Raw genomic sequence first — 20,189 nt, 5'->3', positions numbered from 1 at the left:
GCCTGAATCTGCGGGTTGAACTAGGAGTCCTCTGAGGTCCTTTCTAGTCTTATGATTCTGTGATTTAGGTCAAACACCCCAAATGATTTTCGCTCTGGATTTAAATGCTCAAAAGGCTTATTTGTGGTATCTTCAAGGCAAAGATATTTCTTTCCATGGGAAAATGTCAGAGGTCTCAAATACAGTATATAAATTCCCTGTTTCCTTTTCTTCTCTGGTGAAGCCATGAATCTTTAGGAAGCTTCAAACTCTTCCCTTTTCCCACAATAAACTAAGGTGGCTACCGGAGACTCCTTGGACTAAAATAATAAATCCCTCTTCCAATTACAGTTCCTATTATGATCCCCAAATTCAAATGATTTTATATTTCCTAGGATGAACAAAGTATGAGAAACATTTATCTGTCTTTTCAGGACTTGAATCATCTCCTTTCCTCTCCAGTCAACCTTTCCGCTGAGCATGTACAGAGTGGAAATTATGCCCCATCTGTGGGGAAGAGGAGGGGATAGCTTGATAGTTGAAGAATATAAAATATAGAACATAAAAGAATATAAATCTTTGAAAATCTTTCAAATCGGGAGAGTCTCAGCAAGGCCGGCCCTAAGAATTTCCGGAAACAGGATGAGCTAGAGAATGGCTCCCCCTGCTGGTTTACGACTTTGCAGTTTCTCAATTACCAAAGAGGGTAAGGAAAAAGCGTTTAAGCGCCAAGCCTGCCAGAAATAAATCAAATTATACAGAAACAAGCCAGCAAAAGCTGGAATTGCTCAAATTTCCTACCTGACTGTCTAAGCTCCCTTTCTCTTTGCCAGCTTCCTTGAGAGGAAGACAGACAAACTACAGACCTGCGACAGGCGATTCCTGACAATGATGGGATAGGAAGGTTTTGCTCTCCTGTGCCAAGTACAACAAATAGAATCTTGTACACAAAAAAGACAAATGTAATTGACCAGATGTGAACACTAACTCTGTGGAAGAATTCACATTGGTTGCTTTTAAATAACAAACTTTCTGTGTGAACATCTGAGCTGTATTTTTCACAGCATGCTAGATTTGGACCTCTGTCCCAAATGTCAGGCTCTCTATTTCTGCAGAAATAAAAAGCTGACAGTTTCCTCCCTCATTCCAGCCTCATTTCTTGGCCAGCCTTGCAGGGAAAACAGAACCCAACGGAGGCTCCGGCTAACCGAGGGACCTTCTGCCTCCCTTTCACCCGTCTGTCTTTCTGCCTCTGAAGAAGGCCGAGGCCATTAGGGGGAACCTTCCAATTCCTGGTGAGTCCCTGGAAACTGGCCGTCTGAAGGATGAGCCTCCCCTTCAGGTCCTCTCTTTTCTCTCTGGGTTCCCAGCAGGCGTAACCTTCCTGTGTTTTAACTGGCTGGCCGGTTTATGGTGCAGCATCTCATGCAAATGGGATCCAGACACAATACAAGTCCCAGAAGGGAAAATTCACCAAGGTTGCAGGTAACCCAATGTGAGAAGGTGATGGAAAGGTATCTCTGAGGTGCATGATGGACTCAGTTACATCTGCTGTGTGAATGTGGCCTTTGTGGGTTTGGAGAATCCCTGGCACAAGAGACGCTGGGCTGCTTCCTGAGCCAGGATTTTGGAAAGGAGCCAAACACGAGAGAGGCCGAAGCCGCTTAGGGCAGCCTTTGCCTATGAAAATCAGAGAAAGGAGAATTCTGGGGCCTCTTTCTCCAGGCACAGCCCCCACGTGCCTCATGTGGGGAGGCCTCTGGTCAACCCAGATATGCACCCCCCATCTCTCCAGACTCCTTCCTTAGGGATGCCCAGAATGTATTGATAAATTAGTCAAATGTATATAGCCATCCTGGGTGTACTGCTCTAATGTCCTCTACATGGGGCTGCCCTAGAAGAGCATCTGGAAGGTTTCAGATATTACAAAATGGGATGGTGTGGGCCCTTATATGCACCCCAAGAACGGCACCCCTTACATCTCTACTCCACAAGATGCATTCATTGCCAGTTTGCTTCTGGGTCCAATTCAGGGTGCTGCTTTTGACCTCTGAAGCCCTGAGACCAGGAGTGAAATCCAGCAGGTTCTAACAGATTCTGGAGAACCGGTAGAGGAAATTTTGAGTAGTTCAGAGAACCGTTAAATGCCACCTCTGGCTGGCTCCAGAGTGAGGTGGGAATGGAGATTTTACAGTATCCTTCCCCTGCCAAGCCCACCAAGCCACGCCCACAGATCCGGTAGGGAAAAATTTTGGATTTCACCCCTGCATGAGACCCTCTCTTCCGATTACATCTGTCCACCCCGCCAGATCTAGCCGAAGAGGTGTGTTGTGGGTCTTGGCTGTTAAGGAGTCACATGTTGCGGGATCCAGGAGATGGGCCTTTTCTGCTGTGGACCCACCCTTGATATCTTTCCAAAAGTCTCTTAAAATACGGTTGTGCGAATAGGCTTAAGGGTCTTAAGGAACTGGGGAACTAGCAATTCTTGTTCAATCATAAGATACACTGATCATATCAAATCCTTCCTTCTCATTGATTAATAATAAAATGATTTGTTAAAAATTGCACGTTATAAAAATATTAAATAAAGATTGATATTTTAATACAGAAGAGTCTCAAAATGAGTATTAAATTTTAATGAGAGACTTTTCTTTGTGAAAAAAGGAACTTCATTGTTATCCATGTTGGAAGCAGCAAGAATGGGGAGATTAAGTACTTCAGTCAAGGAAAAGTTTACATCCGATTTTGTTTCTACTTGGAAACTGCTTTTGGATTTTGTGCTTGACACAGAAAAAAAATATGAAACTTTGACTTTAGGTTTTGTTGATTGGACAAGTTTGTTGTCAAAAAAAATGGCTAGTACATATTAAATACACAAAATAAAAAGTCGACTCTGTCATGTTATTTTTATTTAACTATTGAAGAAAACACAATATTACTAGGTGGCTCAGTGGCTAAGACACTGAGCTTGTCAATAAGAAAGGCCGGTGGTTGGAATCCCTGGTATAGGTCTCCTGCGTGAGCAGGGGGTTGGACTAGATGACCTCCAAGGTCCCTTCCAACTCTGTTACTGTTACTGTTACATTGCTTTCATAGCCAAGAGAAAATTATTTTTTCAGCTAAGGTGGCACCAAGTGCTGCCATCTTCCTTCCAAAGACCACTACTAGTTGATTTTAAGATTGCAATTTTCCTTTTTCACTTTGGATGGAACGTAAATAGAGAACAATGGACAGGACAGGACTCAACATGCTGAATTGCTTTCTCCTTCCTTGAGCTGAAGAGCTGCGGAAGCTGCACAAGGCTTTCACCAACGGCTGAAAACCGGCTGTAAATGCACGCACAACTTTGTGACCCTCCTGGATGCATTGAGGGACTGGCAGTTTGCCAACTTGAGATGGGAGGAAGCACCATCTGCCAGGTTGAGTTGGATCCATTGCCGGTCAGCCGTCAGCCATTTTAATTCCACTGTAGGCAGCCTTCTACCATTTTAGGGACTGCAGGGAGCCCATTTGTAACTCTGCATCGTCCATTAGAGAGAGATCCTTTAGGCAGGCACTGCGGTGGCCTCCAAACTCAGGCACCCCAACTTTGGCCTGGAGGGTGTAAGAATTTAGGGCCCTGAATTTGAGAGAGACGCTTTTCCCTTTGCAAAGGGGCTCCTTTGCCCACCTGAAAATAGGAAACGCCAAGAAATTCGGGCAAAGCGAAACGACTTCATTAGGGGATCTATGAGAGAGACAGCAGTCTGCCCAGAAAGTTGCTACCACTTGTGCTGTTTTGGTCCTGTCCCTTCAAGGCCCCTCCCCGGGGACACCACAACACAATTGCCAGTAAAAGCTGTGCTGTGAAACAAAGGAGGGTGTGGGGAAAGAAGGGGTGTATTTTTGTGTGGAAGTAAATCAGTTAGAAAGGGATGTTTTTCTCTAAAACATTTCTCTAAAACATCAAAAGGAGTAATACAGATGGGAGTGTTAGTAGTAATAGTATCGAAATGTCTCTTTGTGTGTGTGTGTGTGTGTGTGTGTGTGTGTGTGTTGTGTAGGGACCTGTGTTGTTGTTGGCCCTTGTGTGTCTGGAGTCCACCAAATTGGGTACAGTTAATATAACCAGTGACAGGGGTGTCAAGTCTTTGTATAGGTGACAGAAAGAAATGCAAAATATCTGATATTGTTTGATCTCTAGGCTTTTCGACATAAGAGCTGGATTAGATGCGAAGCTTGAATAACAGAAAACAACAATTCTAGATGGCATTCCACAAGTGGCAAACTTATGGTCTATATACTCCATTTTCCAGATACATTTTTGTCTTGCTTAATACTTGCAGGTGTATCCAAAAGTCTTCCAGAAGAAATTTTCTGTTGTGCAGTTGCTGAAAAAGCAATTTCTTCCATATCAAAAGAAACAGGCTTGGCTAAGGAGAGAAAAACACACTTCCTTAAAGTTTTTAAAAAAAGAGATCTAGTCGGCCATGTTAAAAGTGCTAATATCACCTTTTAAAATGCTACTAATGCAGCCTAAAATCCCAGGCAAAGCTCTGCCTGTATTAAATTTTAGTCCCGCAAGAGCCTATCAGGTTTCGTTATCAGGTAACAGAAATGTCCCCAGGAAGCTCAACCAAAGCGAAGCCTTGCCTGCAAAATATGTTTTTCAAAGAGGAGCTTCCAAGAATCGTCTAAAGTTGGTCCAAGGTCCAGTTCAAGGCTGTCAGCAGCTCCGAAGGGCCGAGATTCAAGAGCGAAATTCAGACACAACTGAGCTAAATGCTGTTTCCACCAAGGAGAATGAAGCCAGCCCAACCGCTTATTATAGGCTGCATCCAACTGTCACTCAGCGGAATGTTTACTCTGTTGCTAGGCAATGACCAATAGGGTCTCTGTTCTATTCTCTTTTTGACTGGTTTTATTTTATTTTCTTTTTCTTTGCCCAACCATTTTCTCAGTGTATTTGCAAATTCCAGATTTCTTTTTTTGCAGAATTCATCTTTATTTCCATTCCTCTCACTGATAACACTTTGTTAGTGAACTATTTAATTATCTAGATTATTGCCTCCATTGAAGCTTAGTTTGGAGGGCAATAATTGTCCTCTTTGGAAACTTTTTTTAAAAAAATTTCTTACCTCATCCAAAATCACTTGTGTTTTCTCTTGCCTTTTCTCCTGAAAGTTACCGTTATGTGAAACTATCCTCTCATAAAAGCTTTGCACCCCAAACTGTTCCGGCACGTAGTCCTCAACATTTGACAATAGAGACTGGAAATTTTGTCATTAAGCGGTGTGGTCATTAAGTGAAACTTCATGTGAGCACATGAGGTGAATCCCTGGTCCTTAAGCAAGACATCACATGACTATGATTTTCCCTGCCGGCTTCCCCATTGACTTTGCTTAGGGAAAGCTAGAAGGGAAAGTCACAAATGGCAGTCGGGTGACAGCAGGACGACCATTATAAGTGTGTGACAGTGGCCAAGCACCTGAATCACAACGATGTGACAGTGGGGACATTGCAATGGTTGTAAGTGCGAGGACCACTCAGTGTTTTCAGAGCTGCCATAATTTGGAACAGTCGCCAAACGAGTGAAGGTAAATGGAACATTGCCTGAATTTCCCTGCCTTTACAAGTAGTCCTTGATTTAATGACCATTCGTTTAATGACCGTCCAAAGTTGCAACACTGCTGAAAAAAGTGACTGGTCCTTGCACTTATGACCTTTGGACCATCCCTGAGGTCATGTGACCTTCCCAGGGGACTTCCAACAACAGGGGAACCAGATTACAGAGGATATAAAGTCAGCATATCCCGTTAAAATGCCAGTTTTCTAAAACGTAAGAAAACCCGAATAAGATAAACCCGTTCAGAATTTTTTCCACCTTTAATCTATCGGATAAGCTGGTTCTTTCTGGCCGGGTAGGTGTGGCCTCTGTGGTCTGAAGGGAAGAGGGGTGACCTGCTTGTCACTTTCTTCTTTTGAGGAACCCCTGCTCTGTCATTTCTCAAGGGAGTTTGCCCTCAGTCGACGGTCATCTTCTGTCTTTTGGAAGACTTTGCATCTCCAGTGACCCTCGGCCACTGTCACAGGCGAGGCTGTCACTCAAGGGGAGGCCCATGAAGGGAGAAGGCAGATGGGGGACGTGGGGTGAGACCTTGGAGAGACATTGGGTGGGGCTGGGCTGAACAATAGAAGGAGCTCTGTTCTCTCATGGACTTGTCAGCATATTTGCTAAGAGAGGTTGGGTTGTGCATTTCACTCTAAGACAGGCCTCTCCTGTCACGACCCACCCTGGGTCTGATTTCTGGGCCTACGGAGCATTGTGGGGACCATTGAGCTGAGTTCTGGCCTTGTGGACTCAGAAAATAATCTCTCCCTGGGAGCAAGACCATCTGAGCCTGAGGACAGAGCTCTGGTATCGGATGCGCTCTGCGGTTCACATGTGGCTGATGAATCGCTGCATCTGGCGTAGGGATTTCAGATCTATGGTCAGGGATCTGGCTGCATTCGATAACAGCTGGGAAAGCCAGGCTTTTTTTTCCCGTCTACCGACTCCACTTGGTAACCAGATGCTCTTCTCCTCGCCGTCTCCACGATTCCTGCACAGGTTTTTAAGGAATATGGAGTGCTGGGGCCTTTAATGCCAAAGGTCTCTAAGAAGGCTGAGCTGGCTAAAGACCTGTAACTTTGGTCATCTAGGATGGCGTAAAGCTTAATGGCTTTTTGTCCCTCTGGGCTGCTGGGTAGACTCTGACTAAACCAGGGGTGTCAAACTCAAGGCCTGTGTGGCTGTTGTGTGTGTGGCTGTGTGTGTGGCTGTGGCTGGAAATTGTAAGGTCCGGGGCCGCATTGCTTCAACAGGCCCCCACTATCCCGGCATGCGTCTGTACGCACAGGCACACATGTGCATAGGCCTGGCCCACCCCATCCTGGTGTGTGTATATGCGCACAGGAGGCAATGGGCCAACATTGCCCTGTCCATCGCTTGCCCCTCGGCCGCCACTGCCGTCCCCTCCTCTTCCTCACGGATCAGGGGGACACAGCCGCTGGTGCTGCCATCAGCAGCCCTCTCCCTCCAGCAGAAAGTAGCCCCACAGCCGCCCCCTCCTCATCGCTCACACGGCGCCAGCCCTCTAACTGGGTGGCCATCCTACCTCTTTGGCTGCTGGCCCGTGATTCTCGCGCTCCCCCGCCTGTTCTGTGCTTGGCGTGGCAGCAGTCCCCCATTCAGGGAGAGGGCGAGGTGAGATGCGGTGCAGCGACCAGGGAGCCCCGAGGCTGCAACTGGAGTAGCTGCCACTGCTGGGAGAAGACCAGGTGGGGGAGCACAACAATCACGGGACAGTGGCCAGAGGAGTGGGCTGGCCACCCAGGTGGAGGGCTGGTGTGGTGGGGGCGGCGAGGAGGGGATGGCCACCAGGGAGCCCCAAGGCTACAGCTGGAGCGGCTGCACTTGGCCTAGCTGGAGAACCAGGGTCAGGTGGGCTTCAGGGGGCTGGGCCCTCTCTCCCTCCTCCACTCTCCCATTCCTGTCAGCTTGCCCACAGCAGCAGCATCTGCCTGGTTCCCGCCCACCACCTGCCACCTTGTCAATCATGGGGCCGTGCAGAGACAATGCTGGTAGCCAGTTGCCAAGCATCCAAATTTTGATCACATGACCACAGGAATGCTGCAATGGGCATACGTGTGACTAATGCTCATGTCACTTTTTTCAGTCCTGTTCACCTAAGTGAACTATTATAAGTCAAGGACTACCTATAGACTAAATTGAATGAATTTGTGGCTGATTTGTTTATATTTGTATAAACAAGTCAGTTTTATATAAGTTTATACTTGTAGCTTCTTCTCTGGTAATATTGTACTACTAACTAGAGTATACAAAACATTTGCTAGACCAATCCTTGAATACAGCTCATCTGTCTGAAACCCGCACTGCATATCGGACATAAATACAATCGAGAGAGTCCAAAGATATTTCACAAGAAGAGTCCTCCACTCCTCTGCTCGCAATAAAATACCTTATGCCACCAGACTCCAAATTTTGGGCTTAGACAACTTAGAACTACGTAGATTTCAATCTGACCTCTAAGTATAGTATATAAAATTATCTACCAATTATCCTACCTGTCAATGACTACTTCAGCTTCAACCACAACAATACACGAGCAAATAATAGATACAAGCTCAAGGTGAACCCCTCCAAACTCGATTGCAGAAAATATGACTTCAGCAACAGAGTGGTCAATGCCTGGAATGCACTACCTGATTCTGTGGTTTCTTCCCCAAACCCCCAAAACTTTAACCTTAGACTGTCTACTGTTGACTTCACCCCATTCCTAAGAGGTCTGTAAGGGGCGTGCATAAGAGCACCTGCGTGCCTACCGTCCCTGTCCTAATATTCCTTTTTTACTTACTCTTTTCATGTATCCAAATTATGCTTATACTTTTACCTGTTATCTTATATGTGATTGACAAAATAAATAAATAAAAATAAATACTTGCTGCACATTTTTCTTCTTTTGTGTATTATATTTATTGTCTTTTGTTCTTGTATTGATATTTTTATATGATATTTGTGTTGGCTGACCAGAGCCGCTTATGTGAGCTGGGCAGTCAAATACTCTAATAATAATTACATTTCTAAGGGTTTTGAATCAGTAGAAGAGGCTGAATTATGCATTGAATTCTTGCAAAATGCTTTCAAGTTTACTTTTTAAGGTTTCAAAGATGGCTAGTCCAGAGGGAGGGGGAGGACAGAGCCCATCCTTTTCATTCCTCCATGACCCCAAAGCATCCCCTGTAATATGGGGAACATCTTTCCCATCAATTAGGGGTCTCCCCACTCTTGGGCCCCTGCATCATACTGGGCAGCTGAGGAGCCCAGAGAGGATCTCCAGAAGGAGGAGAAGCTGCCCTTCTGCAAGGGGACCAGGACGGCTCTGGCCGGGCACTGAACTCCTGTCTCCCGAAGGGCCCCTGGGTGAGGCTCAGAGATCAGCCACTTGGCCAACAGCCTGAGGCAAAGGAGGATCTGAGGGAAATGCAGCCTCTGTTGCTGCCACCACCAAGCCAAGACCAAGCAGCCATTTTACAGAAGATCAGCTGGTGATGCTGGAGAAACCTCTGGACACAGGAGCAAAATGGCTGCCTCCTCCCCAAAGGAGCACACAAGAGCCTCCCCAGTTCTCGTTCCTTCCATGTTTTGTCTTAGTTTCTCCCAGGGGTGGGGATCCTACCAGTTGAACAACTGGTTTGCTGAGTGCGTGCGCACCAGATATGTGCCATGCACGTGTGCAGTTTGGAGAAAAGTCACCTTCCGCATTGCTGCAGCCAAGGAAAACAGCTGAGGCAGGGCAATCCACTCTGCCGCCCCAATCAGCTGGGCTTCGGAAACGGAAATATAGATGAGTATAACGCAGGGGCAGGTGGGCAGGCCCACTTCAAAGTCAGAGCGAACTGGTTGGCTTATGGTGGAAAATCAGAGCTAACAGTTCACCCGAACCGGTCCGAACCGGTAGAATCCCACCACTGGTTTCTCCCTTTCTACCAGTTAAATTGGAATCAGGGTCTCTGATCAACAAGGAGGGTAAAATCCCTCTTAATTCCAACCTCTGTGGCTTTTCTCGCGGCCAGCGGGCTCGCCACGAAAGGGTCTGGGCAATCCCCGCGCCAGACGGAGTGAGAAATGAATAAGCAGAGTCCAATTCTCCTCGGGGTGAGCGAGCCCCGAGCTAGCTCGAAACAACCCTTTTATTAAGATTAGGGGTTAGGGGTGGGTTACAGAAGGTAAGCAGGGGTGGTTACATATTAGCATATATTCAACACGTGAACACGTGACTACAAGCACATCCACAAGCCTATGATTTTGGGAGAAAGATCATGATTCTTGGGAGGAGTTTTACCATGAAGTGGTTCTTTGTTCTCCGCTTTTTGCCTACGTGGTACAGCAAACAGAAATACATCTTGAGACATCCTGACTACATACTAATAAATCTCATATAATTGTGTGTAGGAGCAAACTTCTTTTGAAGCTCTGTGAAGTTGACCTTATCAGAGAAGGAATGTTCTGTGGCTATCTCATAGGTGTTGTTACATTTACTGGCAAACATCTTTGTAACCTTGGCATCAAACAGATTTCTGCTTACATGATAACAATTAGCCAGACTTACCTATGCTGATATTTTTGCACATAAGCAATTTCTTGCTCATGCTTATATTTGCACATAAGTAATTTTATAAACAGTTTCATAAAGGGGTTCATATGGCATAATATCGCAACATCTCCTCTGTTTTTATTTTTTATTTTTTAGGACCAGACAATCAGTCGGTTTCATGGTGGTGTAAACACAGATATTAGCCATACTATCCTTGTCTATTTCTTTTTCAACCAGGCAGGAATTGTTAGGTGCAGTTTGGGTGTAATCATCTTGAGTTCTTCAATAGCCAGTAAAGATAAACTTTTAGAAATTGTTCTAACAAAAATAGGTAGAATCCAAGGTAAAATTATACATCCTAATGCAATTATACCAACTACAACTATAATAGCTTGTAAATCATATCAAAGTTAAGTCCTTAGTTTTTTCTTTGAGTCCTGTACAATGTCAGATGGTCAGCATAGAAGCAGCATTCTTCCTTTAAACCACACACAATCCACCTTCTTGGAGAAAGAAAAGGCCTAAGGAGCGATAAATGTCTCTTGTAGGAAGAAAAGAGTCAGTTGCCATCAATCTTTTGATGGTAGGGACGGATATGTCGACCAGGGCCTCAAGGTCTCACCGTTGATGTGGATGTTCGCTGCTGACAGAAATCTCAAAATACAAATCCTTACATGAATACATAAAACAAGAAAAACCAAACTGTCTTAAAAGTCTTTTGATCGTTACATGTTTAAAAGACATGAGAAAGGGTCCCTCCTCCTCCCTTTCTGGGTGAAAAAGGCATTGTTGGAGGATTAGGAGGGGCCAAGGGGAATAGATAGCTTGCATGTAGAACTGAAATAGAAACAACAAACATACAAATCTCAGTTTTGTTTTTAACAAAGGTACTATGTGGAAGACAGAAAAAGACAATCAATCAATAAAAACCCAACTCCCACCCTTTTTATTTATGTGTGGAAGTTGGTCACTAACAAAACCATGCTATCAAAAACTTTCAAAAACAAACCACATTATATCTTAGCAAAATCACCATCTGTCTTACTTTACTCATACTTTTCTAACTTCCTAAAACTTTCTCAGCACTAGTATCAAAACATCCTCTTAACTCTCTCTTCACATACTGTAACCTTCTAATTTATCACATCCTATAACTTTCTAACGTATCTCTGAAATAGTTCCTAAAACAGGGCACATATTGTGCTGCTAAAAAAGAAAAAGAAACAATACAAACAGCAAATAAGGGTTTAAGCTGTTGGGTGAGTCAGTTTATGTGGAAAACCTGAGTGCATTTTCCAAAAAACAGATTTACGCTTAAAAAAATGTGTCCATACATAAGAAGATAGCCATTTGTCTGAAATGCTATAGGGTTTCCTGCCTGGGCAGGGGGTTGGACTAGAAGACCTCCAAGGGTCCCCTCCAACTCTTGTGATGTATGTTAACAGCTGCAAAAATACAAAACTAAATGAAACATTTTGAGTCAACTCAGTGCTTTGAAAACATTTATAAAGGTATAGATTTAATCAGGCAGTTTAAACCTCAAAAAGTTCCAGAAAAAGGAAAATTAAAAATTAAAAGCAAAAGCAAAATTGTATGTAGGGTTAAAAATTAAAATCAAAAGTGTTTTCAGGATTGAAAATTAGAATCAAAATTGTTTCGTGGTTAAAAAGAAAATATATCTGCATAGTTTTTTACATAGCTTTTTACAAAAGCAATGCTTCCAAAAAGCCTAATTGTCCCTCCCTTCTCAGACAAGAAAGAAGAGAGAGAAGAAAAAAAAATGGAGTGGGGGTGAATGGTTCTCCCCCGTAGCCCGCCCTTTTCCCTGGCACTGCAAGGAACCAAGGGGGGGTAGTTAAGATAAGCCAGCGAGGAGAGAGAGAGAGAAAAAAACTTTTAAAAATAGTCTGAGCTATCGCACCCATGGGGGAAAAGGAGGGGTGCTCTGGGGGAAGGGAGGCAGTGTCCAGTAGCTGAAAGGCAACAGGGAACTACAGCATTCTTTCTAGTTGAGGGATGGCTGAAGGGGACCGTCTTTAACCAAATACGGTCTGGTGTGTCTAGCTGGAACCCAAAACACTCGGTCCGGCAGCTGGATGGCTGTGTAACCTCGACCCCAGGTGATGAGATCAGCAGGCCCTTTCCATGTCAGGTCAGGTAATTCATGTAGTATACCTGTGGTTTGGGTAGACCTGCAGATGGGGAGGGGAAAATGTCGCTCTGCAGCGGTCGCGAGCGGTTGTCCAGTTAAGTTTAAAAAATTCAACACATATAAACAACGATTCAAGGTATCTTGCACTGCTGGGAGGCCAGGGGCATTTTTCCCCTGTTGTTTGGTGTATCGGTCAAGGGCTGTTTTTAATGTCTGGTTGGCGCGTTCTACCAGAGCTTGACCTTGGCTGTTGTATGGAATTCCGAATTTGTGAGTAATGTTCCACCGTCCAGAAGTCTGCAAATGCAGCACTGGTGTAGGCAGGACCATTATCTGTTTTTAGTTCTTTGGGGCATCCCAGCGATGCAAAGGTCCGAATACAATGATTGATTACATGTTTAGTGGCTTCTCCCCTTTGTGGGGTGGCCATGATGAAGCCTGAGAAGGTATCCACTGATACATGTAAGAATTTCCATGGAGCAAAGGATGGATATTGAGTAACATCCATTTGCCAAAGTTGACAGGCCACTGTTCCTCTGGGGTTGACCCCCATCGGAAGAGAGTTACCTTGGCGGCTGCAGGTAGGGCATTGATGTATTATAGCAGATGCCTCAGCAACCGTTAAACCAAATTGTTTCATGAGCGCCTTTTTATTTTGATGAAAATAAGCGTGACTCTCCCAGGGAGATTGGGGAGAGAGAGACAGAACAGATAGTGAAGTACTAACAGAGGCAGCGGCAGCTGCAGCATCGGCCACATTATTGCCTTTTTGAAGTATACCAGGCAGAGGCTGGTGGCTTCGAATGTGTGAAACATGAAAAGGAAGATGTCGAGCAGAAATGAGTGTTTGTAGTTTGAGAAACAAAGATAGCAGTTCTGCATCGAGGGAGGGAGCCAGATATGACTCATAGAGAGAGCTAATAATTTGAGTGACATATAGACTGTCTAAGATGAGATTGAAAGGTTCATCAGAAAAGTTTTGAAAAGCCAATATAGAAGCAAAGAGTTCTGCTCTCTGGGCAGATTTTTGAGGAGGAGTAATTTTAGTGTACCACTGACCACCTTTCTGCCAAGCACAGGCACCATAAGACTTGCTGCCATCAGCAAAGACAGTGAGGGCATTAGGTAGTGGTTGGGGAGAGAAGGGGGAATTCCAGGAAAAAGGAATGGTTCTTAGAAGTAGCAGTCATGGGTCTGGTGGCGGATGGCAGGAGACTTCTCCTGGCCATTCGGCAAGTGCAAATTGCAATTCATCAGAAACAGACAACAAAGATTCCCAAATAGACAAAGAAAAAGGAACATATAAAATAGATGGTTCTATTCCAGCGAGGAGTTTACTCCTAGATCTAATCTTTGTAATGAGCTGCGCTAATTGTGTAGGCTTTGAAGTTAAAGAAGTGCGTGAAGTGTGAGGAAGATGAAACCATTCTAGGATTAGAAGTTTCTCCTCCTTTTGAACTAATGCCCCAGTAGGGAGCATTACAGTGTTGACAATGAGCATGCCAAATGGGATGTTAGGAGCAAGTCTGTCTACCCATATGTGTTTTAGGGTTAGATTGACTTGATGCATGGCATGCGTTTGTTGATCGGTCAGTTGTATACGGTCTGATGGTTGAGAGCCTTGTGTGAGGGCTGTGAACAGTGGAGATAATTGAGCAGTGGTTAGAGCTGTGTAAGAGCGAATCCAATTCAGTGTCCCCAAGTATTGCTGTAGCTGAACTAAAGTGGGCTTGTTTGAAAGGTAGAGGGTTGGCACATTTGGGGCCGCTGACCTGAGAACCGTATATCCTAAATAAGAGAAAGGGGGGTGGGATTGAATTTTTTCTGGGGCAACAGTAAGGCCACCCTTCTGAAGGGTGTGTAAGAGTTTTGGCAATTGCTGTTTGACTGTGCCTGGGGGCCCAGGCGCAGCGACAAGAATGTCATCCATATAATGATACACAAGAAAAGAAGGGAACAAAGAACGAAAAGGTTGGAGAATTTTATCTACATGATATTGACAAATCACAGGACTATTGATCATTCCCTGTGGGAGGACCTTCCATTGGTATCTAGTTGTGGGTTTAGCATTATTAAAAACCGGGACTGTGAAAGCGAATAATTGTTTATCTTTAGGGTGCAAAGGAATAGAAAAAAAGCAATCCTTTAAGTCAATGATTAAGAGGTCGTAATCTTTAGGAATCAAATTTGGATTGGGGAGGCCGCATTGTAGCGCCCCCATTGGGTGAATAATAGTATTGATTTTACGGAGATCCTGAAGGAACCTCCATTTTCCCGATTTCTTTTTGATTACAAAGACCGGGGTATTGTAAGGACTTAGGGAAGGCTCAATATGTCCTTCCTGAAGCTGCTCTTGTACAAGCGAATGAAGTGCAGCAAGTTTTTCCTGAGTTAGTGGCCATTGATCCACCCACACCGGGGTTTCAGATTTTAGGGAAAGAGGAAGCGGAGCAGGAGCAGAGAAAATCATTATCAGTCAAGAGTTAGTCTAGCGTGAAACTGCTGCATAAGATCTCGCCCCCATAAATTTATGTGCAAAGGAAGAATAACAGGCCTGACAAAAGCGATCGTGGGAGAGTCCGGGGATTTCACTGGAAGCCAATTTCTGCTGACCTGGGCGTGCTGAACGCCTCCGACACCACGGACTGCTGGAGAGGAGTCAGTGGGCCAGGCGGGGGGCCATTCTTCAGAGCGGATTACCGATACGTCCGCACCGGTATCTAAAAGACCAGAAAAGGATTGGTCCTGTATTACAAAATTGACAACCGGCCGACTTCTTAGTGGCTTCTGTATAGTTAGAACATCAGGCGGAAAGGAAGTAGTAATAGCGGGGGGAGAGGGGAGAGGAATCATAGTAGCAACAATATCCCCTTCATTAATGAAAACCTCTACGGTGACCATGAAAGCAAGAGCAAGAGAGGAAAGGTCTTCAGAATTTCGAAGGAAAGGTGAAGCGAGGACACCCTGCACAACCAAATTGTGATGTGGAAAAATTATAGCAGGGGTGATTTCTGGTTCAGGGACAGCGATAGCAGGTTTGAGAGGAACGAAATAAACGGTTGCGGGGAGGGGAGCAATGACCGATTTAGCCGCTGTGAGTTCAATGATGTCTGGAGGTAATTCTGAGTAATCATCCTCAGCCTTGGGCGCGGGGCTAGCTGAAAGCCCCTTATCTAGTTTCCCGAGACTGGGGGGGAATCACGGCAGTTATTAGCCCAGTGAAACCCTTTTCTGCACTTTGGACAGACCGTTTTTGGTTTTCCAACTTGATGTCGGGCATCTGAAAAGGCACCGCCGCCGGGAGCGCGGCATCTTGATTTAAAATGTCCGGGCTTGCCACAATTGAAACAATTGCCTGAAGGACGTTGGCCCGATGGTTGCAAAGCAGCGGCCAACGCCTCCATTTGGAAGGCAGTGGAGCCAACCTTGCGACATGCTTTAAGGTAATCAGCAAGGTTCAGCACAGGATTGGAAAGGAGGGGGTGAAGGATCTTCTGACAATCCGTATTCGCATTTTCATATGCGAGACGTTTGACCAATTCGGTCCTAGCCTCCTCATTGTCAACCTGGCGAACAACTGCTTGGGTCAACTTGTCAATGAAATCAGAATACAACTCATTGGGTTTCTGGCGGATAGAAGCAAAAGAGGAGACGGATGACTTAGGGTCATCCACTTTGAGAAAGGCAGATAAGATTATGGCATTAAGTGGAGGGAACAGGGTACGGGGGGAAGCAGCTTGCAATGCAATGGTGTTAACAGCACCTTCCCCTAGAAGATGGTCAGCGGTGATGCCGGCCGGGAGGTTCCCGCGGGCCACCGCCACTCTTACCCCTTGCCGCCAAACAGATTCAAAAATCAGAAATTGCGAAGAGGAAAGAAGCATAGAGGCAATATTTTTCCAATCTTCCGGAATCAATTCATGACCATTGGCCATGGAATTAAGCAAACCCCTGGTATAAGGACTCTGAATCCCATATTCTGCCACTGCCCTTTTAAGATCTTTAACCATTTTGAAATCAAGGGGTTGATGACCTCGAATTTTTTGATTAGGATTTTATGGTCATCTATAAGGGCAATAGGAAACATTTGCAAATCCTCTAAGGAAAGGTCCCCCGTTGCCATCGCTCTCTTCAGTCCAGCTGCGAGAGCAGAATGAGACGAGGTCTCCCCGTCCGCAGTTAGCGGAGGCGGAGGGGGGGCAGATGATGGAGATGTTTCAGTTAAAGAGGCAATGTTGGAACATTTTACCTCAAGAGATTTTTGCTGCGTGGAGGCATCCTCGTATGGAGGTGGAGATGCAGCGTTGAGCGCCATGGCATCGCTCGAATCTCTGATAGCCTTTTCATAAATCTCCAGGCTAATAACAATTACTTGACAAGTTACAATCAAATCATGATTGGCTTTAGGGGGGTCATTTAAATATTTCAATATGCGCCTCCATTTTTTAGATGTAATATCCCCTGAAGGGGGATAGCTGGGATATTTTGCCAAATGAATTTCAATAATTTGACTAGATCATTCGCTGAAATTGAGGGTAAAGGTTTGCCATGGTTCATACAAATAATTTTTGCAGCCTTAATAAGGTCTCCAAGTTCTTGGAGGTGCGTAACCTGGCCCTTGGACAACCCGTTCCCCATACTTACTAAGTCTTACGACTGCGGAGCGCCTCACTGGCGAAAGTACGGGGGCATCAAGGCGAACAACCAGGACCGGGATCAAATCACGTCGGGGTCACCAGTTGTGGCTTTTCTCGCCAGCGGGCTCGCCACGAAAGGGTCTGGGCAATCCCCGCCAGACGGAGTGAGAAATGAATAAGCAGAGTCCAATTCTCCTCGGGTGAGCAAGCCCGAGCTAGCTCGAAACAACCCTTTTATTAAGATTAGGGTTAGGGGTGGTTACAGAAGGTAAGCAGGGGTGGTTACATATTAGCATATATTCAACACGTGAACACGTGACTACAAGCACATCCACAAGCCTATGATTTTGGGAGAAAGATCATGATTCTTGGGAGGAGTTTTACCATGAAGTGGTTCTTTGTTCTCCGCTTTTTGCCTACGTGGTACAGCAAACAGAAATACATCTTGAGACATCCTGACTACATACTAATAAATCTCATATAATTGTGTGTAGGAGCAAACTTCTTTTGAAGCTCTATGAAGTTGACCTTATCAGAGAAGGAATGTTCTGTGGCTATCTCATAGGTGTTGCTACATTTACTGGCAAACATCTTTGTAACCTTGGCATCAAACAGATTTCTGCTTACATGATAACAATTAGCCAGACTTACCTATGCTGATATTTTTGCACATAAGCAATTTCTTGCTCATGCTTATATTTGCACATAAGTAATTTTATAAACAGTTTCATAAAGGGGTTCATATGGCATATCGCAACAAACCTCCCCAAACGTGTAGCAACTCAGGGGAGAGGAAAAGAAATCTTTTATTTTCAGCAAACAATTTTGGCAAATTTACAAAAGATGTGCTATTGTTAAGGAGATAGCAGCTGACAATTGATTTCATGTTCCATTTTTCTAAATCATGAAAATCATAAAATCATAAATGGCAATCTATAAAAAATCAGTATCGAGTGCTACACTCGGTATATTATTTGTCAAACTTTGTGTTATCAAATAGATGGTCAAATAATGGTGCAATAATCAATTAAAAATGCATCAACTATTTTAATGAAAGAAAAATCTCAAAATGCACACTTCTCTCAGTAATAGTTTCATCAAAGACTAGATTAAACAGATAAAATTAACACAAGGAAAAAAAAGAAAAAGAAAACTCCACCTGTATCCCCAACAAGTATAATGAAAATTAACAACTTATAAATATTTTTAAAGTAAAACCAAGAAACTCTTCATTCTATTCCTCACCCCATTCTCTATAAACGCACCTCTAAGAGCTCATCTTTAACCTCTAATCTCCATCCACTAAGATTAATCAGCAAAAGCCCATTAAGGGTGTTATGCAACCTACCTATTAGAAACTATTATCTACAAAACCCAACCCAATCTACGAAATCTTTTGATTCCACAATTAGCAACCCATAATATATTCTTTTCTCCTCAATCATAATAGAAAAAGGTTACTGATTCAGTGATAAAAGCAATGATGGAAGACCCAAAATCTCTCCTGGTTCCAGCATGCAGGAAGAGCCTGAAGGGCTCCTGCTAAGAGTCCGGCCCAATTCAGAAGAAGGCTGATCCCATCTTCTCTCCTCTCTCTTTATGCTGGGAGTCTCCACTGCAAAGAGGAGGGAGAAAAGGATCCAAGGGTTAGTGGGATCAAGACAGTGAGAGCCTGAGAGGTGCCACAGGATAAGAGTTTGGGGGTAGGACGACCCCTCCCCTGAGCCCTCTCCCCAAATTCCTTCCCTTCCAGTGTCTGAGATGAATAGGAGAGAGAAGAGGGATTTCCAAAGTATCTTCACCCTCACTTGGTCCTTGGACCCCAAAGCCCTCATTCCCCTCCCTTCCTCCCTCTCCCCCCATTCGGCCCCCACCAATCCACTCACCTGCAAGGGGGCTGCTAAACGGCCTGGTTGTTCCCTGGATTGGAGAAAAAGACACAGAATGAATCAATGTCTTGTCCTGTGAGGACAACAAATCTCCCTCTTCACCATTAAACCTCTTCAGCTTCACAAACCTCTCAGAGGACATCAAGCTTTTTATTAATTTATTAATAATTAAGCTTCCATCCCAAATATCTCATTAAGGTGACCCTACACAGCACACAGTAAAATTCAATAAAATGCCATGTAGAATTTTTAAAACAATAAATAAAAACCAGATTCCCCCATCAGATCATGTTGCCATTGACAACAGGAAGACCATGTCCACTGTGTGACCCCTGTCTTGAGTTGGACCCAGGACGATCTGGGAGAGACCACAGACGCCATGATAGTCAAGAAGTCCTGGGCTGCTTCCGAGACCAAATGCAGGGATGGCAGATTGAAACCTCCCAGGACCATAATCCTGGGCAACTCCATGCCAATCCTGAGATGGCCCCCAGCAGCTCAGGCAGGGAGGAGGCCATGCAGCAGGGAGGCTGGTATAGTCCCAATAATCCCAACTCATCATGTCAGCCCAGCCTCAGAAACAGGGAGTCACAACCAGAATCGTGGGGTGGGAGCGTCCTGGGTGCCAGAAGAGATTCTTAGAGGACCACTGGAACCCCACCAATCCTGGCTGGGATCTCGGTTGGGGCCAACCCTAAACCCAGCTGGGCAGATCTCTGAGGGAGGGAACCCCCCTCCCCTTCCAGAGTCAGTCAGGTCTCAACTATGTCACCAGAAGAGTCTCTAACCACTAGAGATCATGGCATCACTGGAGGTTTTCCTATTTCTCCTCAAAGAATTGGGGGCCATTTCCTGATCTCACCTGGTGCCCTCACCACTAAGCCAAAATGCCTCCAATTATTCTAATTATTTCACCAGAACCAGACACAGAAGGGAGGATGAATTGGGGGGGGCTTTAAAAAGTGGGGCTCTCCGTCTTTTCGTCCCCTCATCCGCCCAAAGTCTTGCAAAGGGACAGAATGGCTCCTGCAGCAGCAGCTCCCTCCGACTTACCCTGGTCTGAACTGTTGGATCCTTTGTCACTTGCTGGAAAAGAAAGAAAGAAAAAAGAGGGTGAGGAGGTCTCTCTCTCTCTCTCTCTCTGCTCTTTCTGACTGCAACTTCCTCCCTCCCTTTCTCTCCCACACACAATCAATGACTCACAAATCCATGGAGAGAGTTTGAACTAAACTGCTTTGACTAAAAGGCATAAGAAAGAATTCTTAAAATTTATATCACCCAAAGCCAGAGCTGATCTAAAAAGATACAGATGGATCCAAAGTTTCTTTTTCTAACCAGTTCGTATTTAGAGAGCCTTGTGATGGGAGACCAAGAGGAGATCCAGCTGGCATCCCCC

At 44.9% G+C, this 20,189-nt stretch overlaps 1 protein-coding gene across 3 annotated transcripts in view; it reads right to left on the bottom strand.

The window, feature by feature from the left end:
* Positions 1-17,692: 17,692 nt before the first annotated feature.
* Positions 17,693-20,189, bottom strand: part of LOC131189854 (H-2 class I histocompatibility antigen, Q9 alpha chain-like) — a 105,436-nt gene continuing 102,939 nt past the window's right edge. For all 3 annotated transcript variants that reach the window (XM_058166399.1, XM_058166402.1, XM_058166401.1), the window contains exons 7-9: positions 19,847-19,879; positions 18,791-18,824; positions 17,693-18,519 (exon numbers count right to left, since the gene is read on the bottom strand). In XM_058166399.1, coding sequence (XP_058022382.1) covers positions 18,805-18,824; positions 19,847-19,879 — 53 coding nt within the window. In that variant the 3' untranslated portion in view covers positions 17,693-18,519; positions 18,791-18,804. The remainder of the gene's footprint in view (positions 18,520-18,790; positions 18,825-19,846; positions 19,880-20,189) is intronic.

This window comes from Ahaetulla prasina, chromosome 2 (genome assembly GCF_028640845.1).
Source record: "Ahaetulla prasina isolate Xishuangbanna chromosome 2, ASM2864084v1, whole genome shotgun sequence".
Classification (NCBI taxonomy): Eukaryota; Metazoa; Chordata; class Lepidosauria; order Squamata; family Colubridae; genus Ahaetulla; species Ahaetulla prasina.
This window is presented reverse-complemented; position numbering and strand designations above follow the sequence as displayed.